The sequence below is a fragment of the Salminus brasiliensis genome, chromosome 7, assembly GCF_030463535.1.
Source record: "Salminus brasiliensis chromosome 7, fSalBra1.hap2, whole genome shotgun sequence".
Taxonomy (NCBI): Eukaryota; Metazoa; Chordata; class Actinopteri; order Characiformes; family Bryconidae; genus Salminus; species Salminus brasiliensis.
The window spans coordinates 28,588,312-28,604,633 of record NC_132884.1 but is presented as its reverse complement, the minus strand read 5'-3'; the positions used below and the strand labels follow the sequence as shown (position 1 = coordinate 28,604,633).

The 16,322-nt window shown below is 39.3% G+C and overlaps 1 protein-coding gene across 2 annotated transcripts; it reads left to right on the top strand.

Moving 5' to 3' along the window:
• The first annotated feature begins 2,906 nt into the window (after positions 1–2,906).
• On the top strand, positions 2,907–15,057 carry os9 (OS9 endoplasmic reticulum lectin). 2 transcript variants are annotated; one of them, XM_072684426.1, is made up of 15 exons: positions 2,908–3,088; positions 3,728–3,904; positions 4,051–4,114; positions 4,860–4,936; positions 5,024–5,122; positions 5,297–5,498; positions 5,732–5,881; positions 5,974–6,080; positions 6,725–6,767; positions 6,963–7,054; positions 7,207–7,434; positions 8,175–8,412; positions 9,004–9,210; positions 10,346–10,455; positions 11,787–15,057. In XM_072684426.1, exons 1-15 carry the CDS (start codon positions 2,939–2,941, stop codon positions 11,922–11,924), a joined length of 2,082 nt encoding a protein of 693 aa, XP_072540527.1. In that variant the 5' UTR covers positions 2,908–2,938; the 3' UTR covers positions 11,925–15,057. The 2 variants fall into 2 exon arrangements, with proteins under 2 accessions (XP_072540528.1, XP_072540527.1); XM_072684427.1 differs by lacking the exon at positions 9,004–9,210 and having other exon boundaries at positions 2,907–3,088.
• Positions 15,058–16,322: the final 1,265 nt, after the last annotated feature.

The following is a 16,322-nucleotide window of genomic DNA, read 5'->3' as shown; positions in this document are numbered from 1 at the left end:
GCCGCCGCGTTGTTTCTCCCCTACCCGTATTCCGGCAAGCCACGCCTCCTGGCTAGGAGCTCACACAGACTGTTCAGCATGGCAAAACGTTTTACCAGAGGGTTTACCAGAGGTTAAACTCACGCCAAGTGTACTAGTATTTTAAATATATATTTTTTAAATAATGTATGTTAATTCACTGCTAAAATTAAATTTGAGTATAGTTCAGTTCTTACTAGTAAACAGATTCATCCTTTAAAAAATGAATATTTGTAAAATGTTTACAACTAAGCCATTTTTACTAGTGTCACTAGTCTGTACATGCATACATAAAAAAAATAACTTTTCCTTATCAAAATGTTTACTAAATGTAATTCTTAATATTAATCTGATCGAGTGTACGATAGTCAATGCATTGAAGAAGAAGCTAGACACAGAATCAGAATCAGAATCAGAATCTCTTTATTTCACCAAGTATGTTACACATACAAGGAATTTGTCTTGGTGAGAGCAACACGTATGACAAGTAACAAAAAACACAGAACACAGTCTTAAACTAAAGGAAAATGACACTAAACAATAAATAGGGTAGGGGATAAATTAAAAAAGTAAAAAGTACTAAAGGTAATAAAGAGCTGATATTTACAGAAGTAAAGAGCTGATATTTACAGAAAAGAACATCTGTACAGTGTGCAAATAGACATAGTGCAAATAGGCAGAGTGCAAAATAGCTTTTCAGTCCGGTTTGGTACAGTTCAGTTGTATGTTTTGAGGTTTACAGTGGGAGGTGTTCACTGTGGTTGAGGAGCGCTACAGCTCTGGGGAAGAAGCTGTTAGCATGACGTGTTGTGCTGGTTTTGATGGACCGCAGTCTTCTACCAGAGGGGAGTATCTGGAAGAGGAGGTGTCCAGGATGTGAGGGGTCAGATGTAATCTTGCCAGCCCACTTCCTTACCCTGCTGGTGTAGATCACAGTGGGAGATGTTGAGGGTCTAATGAATCCTTGTTCTAGTGCTTCCTGTATGTATGTGTCCATAGCAAATGGTATAATCTAGGTTTGGGAAATGTGGAGTTGTCTACAAGTTTTATTGCACTCTCTCTATTTGCATCATGTTCTCTGTGTGGAGGTAGTTTGGTGGCCTCTTTCAAGTCTACATACTCGGCTAGGATCTGAACTGTGAGATTGGCATTCAGGCTTTCTCCAGATGTGGAGCAGACAGATAAGGAATGTTGTGTAAGAAAGGTTTAGAAACAATAATTAGACCATTGGTGAATGGTGTGATTAGACCATGAAATGGAAGTTTTGTATAGTGCACTGGTTTGTAAATCTAGTGGCTGCGTCACTTTTGAGATGGTCCCCAGGCCTACCGGTCCTCCATCGAGTGCTGCCACATTCAAGGAGGCCTTGAGTTCCTCAGCAGAAATCTGTACCTGCTGTACCTCTTTAGGTGGTACAGAGTTTAGCATATTGGTAAATGAGTTGTACACTATATCCAATAAGCTGAGATAGACCTATTTCGTATGCAGCCATATGGCATTATTAGAATTCATAATAGGAGCAAGGCCGATAGTAATTCAATTGTTATAGTTTTTTTTTCTGGACCAGACAGACGGCCTCCACTAGGATCTATATGTGCTGGCTCTGTACTTTTGACACACATTCAATCCCTGCTATAAATTCCCTCAAAGAGCCAACTGCAATGTTTCTTTTGTCATGAACTGCACCAGAATCCCATCCTCGGGTAATGATAAAGAACTCTTGGAGCTGATGGAGGTGGAGCAGGAAAAACATGAAACTGAGCAGTGCAGGTGGTGTACAGGATTGAGCTGAAAATCAGTGCACAAGGGAAACAATCAGAATCAGTGTGCTGGTAGTCATGAACTGTAGCTATGCCTTTTTCATACTTTACTTTTTTTATTTTGTTATACTTGCTCTTTTAGTATAACCATATAACCATAGTACTGTGACCCAGCTCAGAAAACATGTAAACCAAAGATAATAAGATAAAACATTTACAGATATGGATATTACATTCATATTTATATTCATATTTACATTCAACAATGGAGTGATTTCCTGTGCAGGAGTCATTCCTGCCTTGCATTCAATGATTCTGGGATATGTTCTGGACCCACTGTGACCCTGAATAGGACTGGTGATAAAGTAACTCACTGAACTCACAGTGACATCTACACCTCGCCCCAAATCACCTGATCCAACTCATCAGTTAATCATCAAGCCCTTTGTGAATTGGATTAGATGTTTGGGGGCAGGGAATACTGTAATTGCAACAGTTACAGGGCAGCGGGCCCCCAAAAGCAGGGTAAAGAAACTCTGCTGTGCTTTAGATCAGTGCTTTTCAGTTCTCAGAACGGGGACTATTGCCCTACAATGCTCCCAGCACAGGAGCATAAGTTACCTATATTCCCGGGGCCTCTTATTCTAAAGGTTCTGGGATAACACCACAACATGCAAGGCACTGGAACTCCGGGACATGGACTAACATATACGCTCCTTAGTCTACAGCATATAGGTTGCAGTCACAGCCACTCAATGCCTGGTTAATATTTGGACGCAGCGACTCATCAAACAGGATGGTGTAATCTGTTGTCAATTTCACAAACATTAATGTTATTTTTCACTCTCAGCTGTACTGTAACGTCAGATGCAGTTATATCTAACGTTTTACAGCGACACTCACAGGTACAATGATGTAAGAACACATAAGGGAACCACATTAGCAGTCCAATAAATGCCCTTGTCGTGGCTACTGGAGTAACCTGTTTAACTGTGTATCCAATCAGAACACGCTCCTAAGTTGACTGACGTTATCTCTGTCCAATCGTGTAGCGCAGTTCTTCGACGTTGTCCAATCCGTGTCTTGTTTCGCATGACTCCCATCGTCTTACAACAAATAACAAGTGACCTGACAACGCCAGTTTGGGATGTGAGAGAAACATGGCTGCTTCCTTAGTTAGGTGGTTGAGGGGACTGTATGTTTTGTTTTTGATATGTCTCCTCTCCGCCTCTGCTTTTCTAAATTTAGAGGAATTAAATGAAATGAAATATGGGATCCAGATTCTGCCCGACCCAGTTATCATGGGCCAGGTAAGCTGAGGAAGTTATCGTTAGCCTGGTTCGGTTCATAACGTTATTTTGAGAAGACAGCAGCAAGCTTAGCGGATAGCGACCGTTTCATAGCACCAAAGCACGACCAGCTAACGTTACCTTACAAATCTGAACAGTCAGTAATTGCTAATGCTTATCAGAGGCTAGCGGTTTTACCTCTGTTAGCCACCTAGCTTAATTATCCTGGGCTAAACGTAACGGGCAGCTAACCCCTTTATCTATATAACGCTCAGTTCGTGGAACAGTGTAGCTAGCCTGTCTTGACAGCTGCTAGCTAGTTGCTCGCTCTCTTGTCACATTGATGTAAGGCAGGGTTTCGTTTGGTTTAGACGAGATTGCTGCTCGTTTTTGTATGGCATGAATGAGAAGCTACGTTCATCTTCTGTGGTTTCCGTTGTCAGTATCTTCCTCTTTCCTCCGCTGCCGTTGTGTATACATGGTCCAGGATTAACTGTTCATTCGTAATAGGCACCAAATACAGTTCAGATTGAATGGCTGAATGTTAAATCCAAACATTTTTAATCATCAGACTGTGGAAAGCTTGGCTTTTAAAATTTATTTTACTTTTGCCCTTTCTCTTTGTTTATCTCTTTATCCCTCTCATTTTTCTTCTGTCAGGTCGAGGATGTGATGTTGGTCTCCAATAAGTACAAGCAGCTTTATGAGTGTCGCTTACCTGCCCAGGCAGTGCGCTTCCACCAGGATCCGGTACCAGAGGCTGACTCTCAGGGCTACAGTGGACCGGGGGTTCCTGAGCTCCTGAAGCCTATGCAGACTGCACCGTGCCTTGTCAAGGTTGCCTCTTTAACTCTGATGTGCATAACCCAATAAAAACTATTGTCTAATGATGAAGATTGTCTGCTAGAGTGATGACAGCGCTGACACACTGATGTCTGAAAAAGAGAATCATTTACATTATTTTTATATTTTCCCCCATTCAGACCAAAGACTGGTGGACTTATGAGTTCTGTTATGGCCAGCATATTCGACAGTACCATTTGGAAGGTAAGCATTTAACCTATAGTGTACTTCACACATACATGTATACACACATGTATGTAAATGTGGTTTATAGAGTCAAACTGGAGTTAAGTCTGCACACCCCTTTCACCCTCTCTTTTGTGAAGTTACAGACTAATTCTACAATAGAGTTTCATTTGTTGTCACAAACGTCTGCACAGAATGCAGTAAAAGCAGGATTTTAGACATTTGTGTTAATTTAATTAAGGCAAAATGTAAAATATCATGTACAAAAGTGTGCACACTCTTTGATATGACACTCAACAGTGAGCACCCCAGCACTCCCTATCCAACCTGTTGGCGCTTGCAAGGATACGCCAAGAGGAACTAGCAAAAATGTTCAGTGTGCCAAGCTTGTAGAGTCTTTCCCAAGATGCCTTAAAGTTGTAACTGCTGCCAAAGGTGCATCAACCAAGTTTTAGACTAAAGGGTGTGTACAGATATGTGACCCCTAAATAATTAGTTTTGTGAAATGAAATTGCATATTTTCTATGCAAACTCAGTCTGTTGTAGAAAAAGTCTGTAAAATAATGTATGTATGTATGTATTGGTTGTGTATGTAAATATATAATGATGTAATTATCAAAGTTATTATTATATTCAGGTAGATTTTTTTTTATGACATCTGTGTATTGTTGTTGTTCACTGCAGGACAATGATTTGTGTTCAATTGCAGTTTCAGTATGTACAATCCTTTTTAGCATTTTTAATATTTATTTATTCGTTGCAGATTCAGAGATTAAGGGTGATGTCCTTTTTCTGGGTTATTTTGAGTCGGAGTTTGACTGGACCAATGAAACGGCAAAGGTGAAGCACAGTGCTGATGTATAGTTTAATTACTGTTTCTACCCTAGAGTAGTATTTACCATACTTCAACCTTTCTCCATCCTTTAGGCCACTAAGCAACACAAGCTAAAGAGGTACCATAGTCAAACTTATGTCAACGGTTCCAAGTGTGACCTGAATGGCACTCCTCGGGAGTCAGAAGTCAGGGTGAGAACAGTCATATGTGCACACACAGGCATGCTTTTTACAAAACAGTTGAGAAATAATTTGGATAAATGGTTGCTCATGTTAACAAATGATAAAGATGTCTGGCTTAGCATGCATTAAGAGTCAAATTGCGATGGAATTTGATGACCTGAAATGTGTCTTTTGCCTCTCCAGTTTGTTTGTGAGGAGAGTTCAAGTGATTATATTGTTCGTGTGGATGAGCCTCAGTCCTGTCGCTATGTTCTCACCATACACACCTCTCGCACGTGCCAGCACCCGCTCCTGCGCCCACCGTCCTCGGCAAAGCCCCAGGGAATTGTGTGTCAGCCTGCTCTCAGTGCTCAGCAGTACATGGACTATGTCAAAGCTCAAGTCTGTGAGTGCAGTTTTGAGTGTGACCTCAGATGATGTGTGTCTAGAGAGATGAAAGCCTCTCTTGTGCTTTCTCTAATAATTAAAATATTATTTTTAGAAATTCTGTCTGAGAATTCATTGTCTCCTCCCCATGCTGACACACTCTTTCCCACTCTCTCTCTCTCTCTCTCTCTCGTTCACTTTCTTTTTCTCTGTTGGTGTGTGCTTATGTCGGGCTTTGCTGCCTGTCCTCAGCCGACACTAAACGTAAAGTGGAGCAAATCTCAGAGGAGCTAAGGACCCTGGATCAAATTCTATCCAAGGATGAAAGCAGTGAAGCACCAGCAGCAAAAGACAAAATGGCTGAAGAGTCTGTAACATCCATTGATGAGACTGAGGACAAAGGTCGGTGTGCCATATCTGTGATCTCATGTTTAAGTGTTCCTTTTTTTATTCTTGAGTTTCTTTATCTCCAATATGTGTGTGTTTATGAGCAGGTGTAGAGGAAGACCCTGAGTCAGCAAGTGAGGAGCCAGATGATAAAGATTTCTGGGAGGGTGTCACCAAACCAGAGAGTACAGATCCACAGACACCTGAGGCACAGGTACATTTGAACCCAGCATGCCTTGTCTGCTTATGAGGCTCCTCAGTGCACACAGCTGGTGCGGCTGTCTAAGCGTTGGCCTTATCATTCGGATGTTGTCGGTTTGATCAGTAGTGATTCTGGTGCTGGAAGCCCCAGAGAGCATAAATGGCTTCACTCTGTGAGTTCTGTGCTGACTGTGCTGGCCGTGCTGATGTAAGTTGCGTTGAGTGAGTTCTCCAGTGATGTTGCAGCTTGAAACGAGGCAGTGGCTGGCTATTTTTGAAACCAGACACCCATGTGAAAAACGGCAACAGCTGGGATGGAATTTTTGAAATCATTAATAAAGAATAATTATTCTTTAAATAATTAATAAGCAAAGCTGGTTAAGAGCCATTATTGTTTTATTTTTATACAATAAAAATAAGCAGCATGGTGTTAAATGACAGAAATCCTGAGCGTTTTTAGACAAACTGGGTTACATGCATGCTGAAAACTGAATGGTGGCAGGATAAAAGACCCGTGTTCTAGGCTGATTTCTGAAAAAGACATGGCTGATTAGACGGCGTATGTTGTAGTTATAAAGGATGGGCCATATTAAGACATTTGTCGTTAAACATTCTGTGAGCTGATGTGCTGATGGACTTTTAATTATGTTTCTGCAGGAGTCTGATGATGCCCAGGAAAACCAGCCTCAGGACAATGATGGTAAGAGTTTTATTTCCCAGGTTGCAGCATATACTGATATCAAACACACTTTTACATGTGATAAGACTTGGAATATGTTAACTTAAAAATATGTTAATCTCAATGTTGTTCACTAGAAAATAGCATTGAATGATCTTGTTACTCCATGTAAGTAAACCTAAATAGCATAAGATTAAATTTTTTCTGTTTCTGCAGTATTTGGGGAGGAAAAGTTTAATTTTAAAATAATCACAGACCCTGCTGACCTGATGAAGTTTGTTCAGCACCTCAGGGAAAGCAACAGAAAAGTAAGCAATGCAAGTAGTCACTCTTCACACATGTTTTTTCAAACTGGCATATGGAATAAAAAAAAAAACACAAAACAAAAAAAAACAAAAACATTTTTTGTTACAAAAAAAAAAACCATTTCCTTTTCTGCTGTTTGTGTACACATCTTCAGAGTAAGAAGAAGCATCACAAAAATGAGAAAAGCCAGCCTTCGTCACAGAAGGGTGAAACCGAAGAGGGGAAGAAGGATGAAAAAGATGATGTGAAAGAGGAAGAAGATGAAGATGAACAACTTCTTAAGGAGTTTGAAGAAGAAATGGCTGATCTCACCGTGTCTCCTTCTAAGATAGAGGAGATTAAAGAAGAGATGGAGAAAGAGTTTGATAACATTATAGAAGAGGTAATGGTCCCTAGTTACCTTCACCATTTCACATTTTAGCCAGCTAACAAAACACAACAGATCAAACCAAGAAACTTCTTTAATCACAATTGTTTTTAATTTACATTTAAGGCATTTGGCAGACGCACTTATCCAGAGCGGCCTACAAAAGTGCTTCACTGTTTACTCAGAATTGAACACATTTAAATGTCTTACTTATTATCTGTGTTCTATGTCACTAAAACCTAGCATCCTAAATGTATTGACTAGATCACTCTGAAATGTCCCCAAAAAATGTTGCTGATGTTCTGTACTTGCAGAACCTGCAATGCATACCTGATTGTTTTGTTTGTATTTCATCAATGTAACTTGAATTACTAACAGAATTATTGCTTGAGAAAATACACTCTGTCCTTGGGGGGGCATCTAATTGGTTCCTTTCAACATGCAAATAGCAGTTGACACCCAGAACTAAATGATTTTAATGTCAAGGTGCCTTAAAGTGGTAGGTCATTGACTTGGTATTGTCTTCTCCTCTATGTATCCTTCAACGCTTCCATAGCAGTGACTGTTTCCATTAAATCTACTTGTTATCTATGCTGTTTTTTTTCCTCAGCTGCTGATCTTAATAATGTTTTGGCAAGAGTCTTATCTTGCCACTTTGCTCCAATATCTGCTCCCTTTTCATAGTGCTCTGTAATCCTTAATCACAACTTTGTTGGATGGCATCTGTAGTTCTTAAAACTTTGTGTGTGTTTCAGGCTCAGCAGGAATTAGAAACTGAGGGTCTTAAGGGGGAGTTTGATCGCTCTCAGGCAACCCAGACTCTGGAGAACACTTTGGGCAAACTGCTGAATCGTCTTGAGGATAAAGCAGGTCTGGATGCTGAATCGGAAGATACAGAGACCCACACAAACGCTCAAAAAAACACACATGATACCCCTGAGAAAGAAGCAGACCCTGCTGGTGTCAGCCCCAGTCTTGTCCCCAAAACCCCAGGTAAACTGAATGATTGGTGAGCCAGAAGAGTGTGATGGGGCATTTCAGTTCTGGCCCTGGAAGTCTTGTGTCCCACACAGTTCAATGTCCCACCATCTTCTGAACATATGAATTTTCTGGTGAATCATGTGCAGAGAAAAGTGCTGGACACTGAAATGTGCTGGACCAGCCGTCCACGATCAGAATTCAATACCCCGGTGTTTGTGTATAAATGATCGTGCATATTGAATGTATGGGCAGGTGACAAGTGGAGGAATGTCTAGATGGCAAATTATAATACCACTATTATGCCACATTATGTTCATAATCTTAATTTTCATTCTGTGTTTTCATAGAATCTGCATATGTTTACATATGTGGATGAGTTTACATCATGTTCATGATCAGTCAGTATTCACGGTTTCTCACCATGTTTTTCTTTCCTTGAGGAAAGTGTATATGAACCACTAACACCTCATCTCTAAATAAGTAAGGATATCGCCACTGAGAGGCATTAAATCATATACTGAAAAACAGGGAGGGTACTTTTTTCCGCCATTGCTAGGGTAACACCCCTCCCTCCCTCCCCCTTTCTGTGTCTTGTCACCTCAGCACGGGAGCTTGGCAATGGGGAGCAGGTAAAAATCAGGGTGACTAAATATAAGGTGGGTGGAGACGTGGCTACGGGAGCGGTTGCCGGGGGCGATGGTCGTGAGGGAGGTGTGCAGGTGCAAGAGCTGGGCGAAAGTGACCCCCAGTGGCAGCAGATTCAGGAAGTGGTCAAAGAGCAGCTAGAGAGAGCTGGCATCAAGGCCGAAGGTAGGCCTGAATGCACATGCACACTTTAAATGCTGTCCACCTGTGTGTGTGTTCATACAGTTTAGCTCAACTCTCTTTTTGGCTTGGCTTTTTCCTGACTAACCCTGGCCTTTCCTGTTCTGAGTGACCACTATGCTGTATGTTTTTTGGTCACTTCTCCTGTTTTCTGTTCTTCACTCTTGCTGCATTCAATGAAATGGTTTTTAGAAAGACTTGCATTGTGAGTTTAAAGCCCTACATCCTTTTGGGGTTGGGTCAACAGTAGGTTTAGATTAGCTGAAGTCATTGCTTTGACCTTTTATCATTGGAAAACTGTACATAATTATGTAAGTTGGCAAGAAAGTATGGGACTGCACATGGGTTAGGGTCTGTAAAGTGTTGTAGTGCTTACCCAATAATGTAATAACACCCAGAAGGGTAATATAATTGTACACTTAAATGGAGTAATAATTGAATATACCATTTTTGCCAATAATGTAATATCTTATTCTTGGTAATACATGTTACATTATATTTTAACTTGGTTAATTGTTAAGTAGAGTTAAGTGCAAAGTTTTGGTATTTGTTTTGTTATTCTGTTATTACATTATTGGGAAATAATTCCAAAATTATTTTTTTGTTGTGTAGTAAAAACTAGATGCTTTTAGTTTAAGGCTTAAATGTGGGAGAATTTATTAACTACAGCTGATTCAGATTTTGTTTTCCCAGATAGTTAAAGATAATGGAAAATTGGGTCCTGTTCTGAGATTGACTTCAGTCGTCTCCATATTCATTAGGGTGTAGTAGGTTAACCTTTAGCTGTTTATAGAACAAGAGTAGTATGTTATTTAGGCTGTTTAGTCAGCACACCTGTAATCAAATCATCTGTAGACAGTTCATTCACTCTGTCACGCTATCATCTTTCTGTCTTTCATTAACCACCACTTGCATGCATCATCATCTTTCCTTTCTGTTCTGTGTTGCAGTCAATCATGCAGTCAGTGTATGCCTGATGTTAATGTAGGAGGAGCAGTATGGTGTGTAAATTGGGAAAAATGAATACTTGATCTGCTTGTGTTGTAAATTCGGGTACAGTTAGATAATGTGTGAGATGTGATGGCAATAAATAACTGTACTGTATGTTAATCTGTTCCAGGCAAGATCGAAGTAAAGATTTTAACACGTAAAACGGCAGAGGAAGCTGGAGACCAGTGGCTAAGTGAGGAGGATACCAAATCTTTTAGAGAACTACTCATCAACCTACTGGTATGATCTCTCATCTCATCATAATGATAACAATGTAGAACAGACCAGTGTCAGTAAATGCACAATGAGTGTCTTATTGGCTTGCATATGACTGATGGGACTGAAATTTGAAATGGTTGAATGTATTGTCGACATACATAGGTTGGGTTGGAGACATAGTAGGGCATTAATCATGTATGAACCAATACACATAGTGAACAATAAGTTCCATGCATTCTACAGAGCTTTGCTTGTGCACATGTTTATCCAACCAGGCATTTGTTTAAAATGAAAAACTTTTTAAATGTTCAGATTTTGAAAAGAGAAAGAGAAAAAGGGTCACTAGCCTGATTAAATTGTGATTTGGAAGTATGTAGGCCTTCCAGAAGTCCCAGAGTGACATTCTAACTAGTGTTGCATGTAAAAATGTCCTTTTCCATTCTTATAAGAATTGAGGCGTCCAGGCATTTAATAATTTTCACTAATAATACCAAGTCAAAATATAATGATTTAATGTTTTGTTGTTTGTTTTGTTTTATTTTACAGTTTAATTAATGTATGTTGGCTGTATTCATCCATTTGCATTGTGGCATTAAGAACACTGACTAGGGCAGGATTTCATACAGGCTAGGACATTCATATTGGTTATGGTTCAATTTCTACTAATTACTACTATTTTTGATGACAAAAAGGTTCACTTGTGATTACGCTTTTTGACCACTAGATGCAACATGTACCCACATTGTCACATAAGGAAATGCACAAAACTGTGTGCACTCATGGTTTATGTTAAATGAGTACTGGATGTACTGGATCAAATTCAACATCTTGTTGCTGGTCTCAATTAAGTTGTTTTATGTTCTACTCCTGTAGTAAATTTAACCTGTGGTTAGTTTTGCTGTTAGCAGTATGTTCACAGTAAGAGAAAACAGTGTTGAGATTCTGATGTGCCCTTTTAAAAATTGGCAAAATCCTGTCTGTGTAAATATGGGCACTAGCAGTCTACATTATCGCTGCCTACATTTTCTGGTATTACTTGTTTTTCCACCTGGTTCAGATGTCAGTAGCTTTTTTTTTTTTTTTTTTAGTCTCAGTTCCTGATCTGCTGTTGCCACAATGGACAAACATTTTGTCTGTATTTAGATTTGTTTTCTTTTTTCTTGAATGCCAAAGAACAGTGATATTACATATCACGTTGTGATCCTGTGATTATATAGTATTATAGTATTATATTTATATCTATTTTATTTATTTTTGCTGTGGTAAATAGGCCTTCTGAATAGTTGTTAATGGTTGACTTGATGTGTTTTTTTTTTTTTTTTTCTTGTTCTTCATGAAAATTGTTTGTGTAGACTGGAGGCACGGAGGAAGTTTACAAGGAACAAAAGAGGCAGCAGGAGTTGGAAACCAACTATAGATTTGTTTGGGGAGAGAAACAGGACGAGAGTCAGTCTACAGGAACCAACGATTCAGATGAACTGGACTTCTGAACCTCATTTCTCTTTCATTTCCCTTCTTCGGGCCTCAGAGAGGTATAGGAGATGAACTGTATATTGGAATACAAAAGAACTTTGGACTCTCGCAGCTGTACAGCCCTTTGCTCGGACTGCAGTTTTTTTTTGTTTGTTTTTTCATGTTGTGAGAATTTGGGCATAAGTGGCTTAATCATTACAACTCTGAATGAAAGTCACGTGAAACCTGAGAGAGGAATTTAAGCGTTTATTACAAGCCTCTGATACTCTAGTAGGATGACTTTCCATAGTCAAAAGCACCTGTGAACAATACTTCCTGGAGGATATACACAAACATACTGAATGTTTGACACAAATGTCACTGTTATGTAACAGTAATCCTTCTCTGCTGTTTCTTGCTGATGCTGCCTACTTCCTAAACCCATGCAATGCTAATTACATTTGAATGTGCGAGTGTCTGTGTGGCTTAGATGTGATGATATAATGGATTCTGGACTGTTAGTATTAGTAACATCTGTTCCAAGTGTGGCAGTGCTGTACAGATGGATGTTCTAATTCATATTGAAGGGCTGTCCTGCTTTGGCTACCGTTCCCTGTGTTTAAGAATCTTTTAAAGGTTTTCGTTGTGGTCATTAGATCACAGCGGAATAAGGAATTATGTTGTTGACTCCAATTCTGATGCTGAATTTTACTGTAAGAGAACGGAATCATGAGCGAGATTATAACATGAGTTTATTGCACTTTAAATAAATTAATAAATAACATTCCCTACACCACCTCCACCAGCCTGGGCTTTTCACCCAAGCAGGTTGGATCAATGGATTTATGACAAATTCTGATAAGCTGTATAAGCTGCGTGCCTCAGCAGAAATTGGGCTGTCCAGTTTTGGGGAACCTGTGCCCACTGCAGCCTCAGCTTTCTGTTTTAGGCTGACAGAAGCGGAACCCGAGGTTGTCTACTGCTGTTGTAGCACATCAGCCTCAAGGTTTGCCCTGTTGTGTTTTCAGAGATGCTTCTCTGCTCACCACAATTGTAACCACAAAAGTGGTTATCTGCATTACTATAGCCCCTCTGTTGGCTTGAACCAGACTGCCCATTCTCCATTGACCTCTGACATCAACAATATGTTTCCATTCACAAATCTTCCACTGACTAGATGTGTTTTTCTTTATCGTATAATTTATCGTATATAACCTATAGAGACTGTTTAGCTAAAATCCCAGAAGACCAGCAGCGGTACAAACTTTCAAACTAGCCTGTATAGTTTTCCTAATAAAGTGCTCAGTGAATGTATGCTGCTGACTTGTGCCATCACAAGTACAGATATAGTACATGACTAAGGGCAAGGTGAACTTTTAATAACATATCAGAATTTAGTGCCTAACCTCCATCCCAGTTTTAGACTGCTTAAATATAGGCACAGCACTATGATCACTCATTTTCAGCGCATTTGAGCGTTGTTCAGGCATTGCTGTGGAATTGGGCTTGGTGAGCGTAATGATGGGCTTAATGATTCTGTTCAGCGTAAAGATGTAGCAATTACTGCTGCACATTCAGACAAATCTGATGTCATATTTTTGAGCTTTTCAATAAGCATTTCTCTTGTACAATCTCCAGACAGTCTGAAAAACTGATCTGTAGGACTTACTTCACCTGGCTATGGATGGTTTTTTCCTTGCACATAAATTTACACCACGTGTCTAAACAGACTTGTAGCCACGTGACCTCCACAATGGATATGACTGCCATGAATGTGAGATATTTATTTTGTATTTTCTATGTGTCTTGTCTTCTGCACAGTCCTAGCAGATAAGGGCTCCCTTTGTGTAAACTTTGTGAATAGCTCTTTGGTAGTTTGTACACATGTGTGATTTTGCTGGCGCACCTCTGTTGCTTGCCCTCAGTGGCATCATTTGAGTAAAGCTAGATTTAAGCACACTTATTCTCTCCGTGTGGAGTTGGAGGGATTTGCCTGGGTAAGTTTGGTTTAGAGGGAATTCCACCAAAATTGCTGTGTAATTCAGTCTTTGAGGTTCAGAGTGAAATGGTTCGTTGTAGTGAAATTGGCCTAGCCATATTTCTTTACAGTGGGGGTGATGGGAATCAGGGGTTACCATGTCTACAGTACAAATGTGGTCATTATGGTTGTGCATTACAAAGCAACTCCATAGCAACTACCTAGCAATACCATGGCAACACTTACCAACACTGTAGCAACCACCCAGGATACCTTAGCAACAACTTGGCAACGCCTTTGCAAACACCTGCGATACCTTGGAACAACACCATGGAAGCCACACAGCCTAGCAACTGTATGAAAGTGGGAACCACTTAAGCTGCCCTTTTCCATATTTATCCAATAAACGGATTGGATTGTTTTGTCATCTGTCTGTATGTACCTCTCAGCAAATTAATATTTGAAAAAAAAAAAAAAAAAAAAAGCCAAAATTTCATCATAAAACTACCATGATGCGATATGTTGGGTGTCAGACAGCATATTTGTATCCGTTTCAAAGTTTTAAAATTTTGCAAACTTTCTGTGAAGTAACGTTTAGAAGCATTAAAAGCTCTGGACGTCTGGTTTATGTCTAAATCACTATGAACAGCTCCAACTCTTGAGTTTCTCTAGAATGGTGCCTTTCACATCAAAGTAAACTTAATGACTTATGTTAATGACATAATCCTGCTGAAAGACTTGGTGGAATTCCTCTTTGGGGTGACAAGCCTTCAGATGAGTACTTGATTTGTTGTGAAGCTAAAAAAAGATTTAATTAGGGGCTCCTCTTAGCCGTGGGCTGAGCTTTAAATCCAGGAACCAGTCGTCAGTGATGTGAAAACGCGTCATCCACTGCTTTGTGGTTTGTTAACAAAAGCAGATGAAAGGATTTGTCTTCAAGAATAAATATAAGTAATGTTGCCTCTGACAAAAAGAATCAGAGAGTGTGGCTTAAGATATTGAAATTATGTAAATTATGGTTCAGCCCCATTCTTCCTTGAGTTTGTATCAGGATTGTTGACTTGCTATATATGTTGACTAAAAAGCATTAGTTTTTACTCAGAAAGAGAAAGAAATTTAGAACTGAAGACATCAACAAGAACATATATCATGTTTTATATTGTAATAATAATAAAAGTAAAATTTAAAAAGTTTGTTCTGAAGTAGTCTTTTCTTAATGGGTGCTTGAGAAAAAACAACTATTTGAGCAGATGAGCTGGTTTCTGGATTTAATAGTAAGTGTAAGGATGCAAGTAATGTAAAAAGTAAGTAAAATGTAGGTAATAGTCTTAAAAGAAAGTTTTAAGGGTTCTTTAGTAACATCAATTGTTTATATAAAGCCATAACAGCTCAAAGCCATTTGTATGTTTACATTTTTCATTTTTTGCTTTTGCTTTAAAACTAAGGGTTCCACTATTGTTGCAACCACTATTGTCAAAGAACCCTTGCTCAGACTGCACATAAACTAACATGAACTAAATACAAATAAAATCCATAGTAAAAGGACTGGGAAGACATTTTGTAGACATTTTCCTGGATTTCAAATGACTAGTATCTGTAAGGTCTTTTATCATGTAGAAATGTTTTCTTAAGAAACCTGTATTTTTTGGCTGTTGTTTGGTCTTAGTGAGGCCTGGGGTGTGCTTGTGCTTGGTGTGCAGTGCCTAGAGAGTGATAGTTCCTTGAGAGGGTTGTGGTAATTGAGATAAGGACTAGCTTATGCTTCTACTCACCTCCAAAGTATCCTACCACTAACCAACCAGATGTAGCAGTAGTGGAACGGAGTGAATGTCACATTAAGGGAACCCATGTGCACATCATCTGTACTGACATTAACCAGGGACAGACTGATTACTTATGCTTGGGAGCCAATCCAAGCCTTTGTATGAGTAGTTTTGCTCTAAAATAACAAATCAGCAACTGTATGTGTAGTCTTTCTCATTTACATATAGTGGCTTGCAATAGTATTTATACCTCTTGAACTTTTTTCACATTTTGTCACCTTCAACCACAAACTTTGTTTGTTTTTAAATTGAGATTTTAGGTGATAGACCAACACAAAGTATCATATAATTGTAAAGTGGAACAAAAATGATACATGGTTTTCAAATTTATAATCAAATAATTATCTATTTTTGAAAAGAAAGATTAAAAAGTAATCTAAAAAAGTTTTCAACCCCCATATCAATACTATGTAGAGCCACCTATTTACAGCTGCAATTACAGCTGCAAGTCTTTTGTATGTCTCTATCGACTTTGCACATCTAAAAATGTTATGTCACAGATGCTCAATGGGATTTAGGTCAGGACTAAACCATTCCACTGTAGCTCTGACTGCATGTTTACGGCCATTGTCTTGTTGGAAGGTGAATCTCCTTCCCAGTCTCTTCCAAGTCTTTTGCAGCCTCCAACAGGTTTT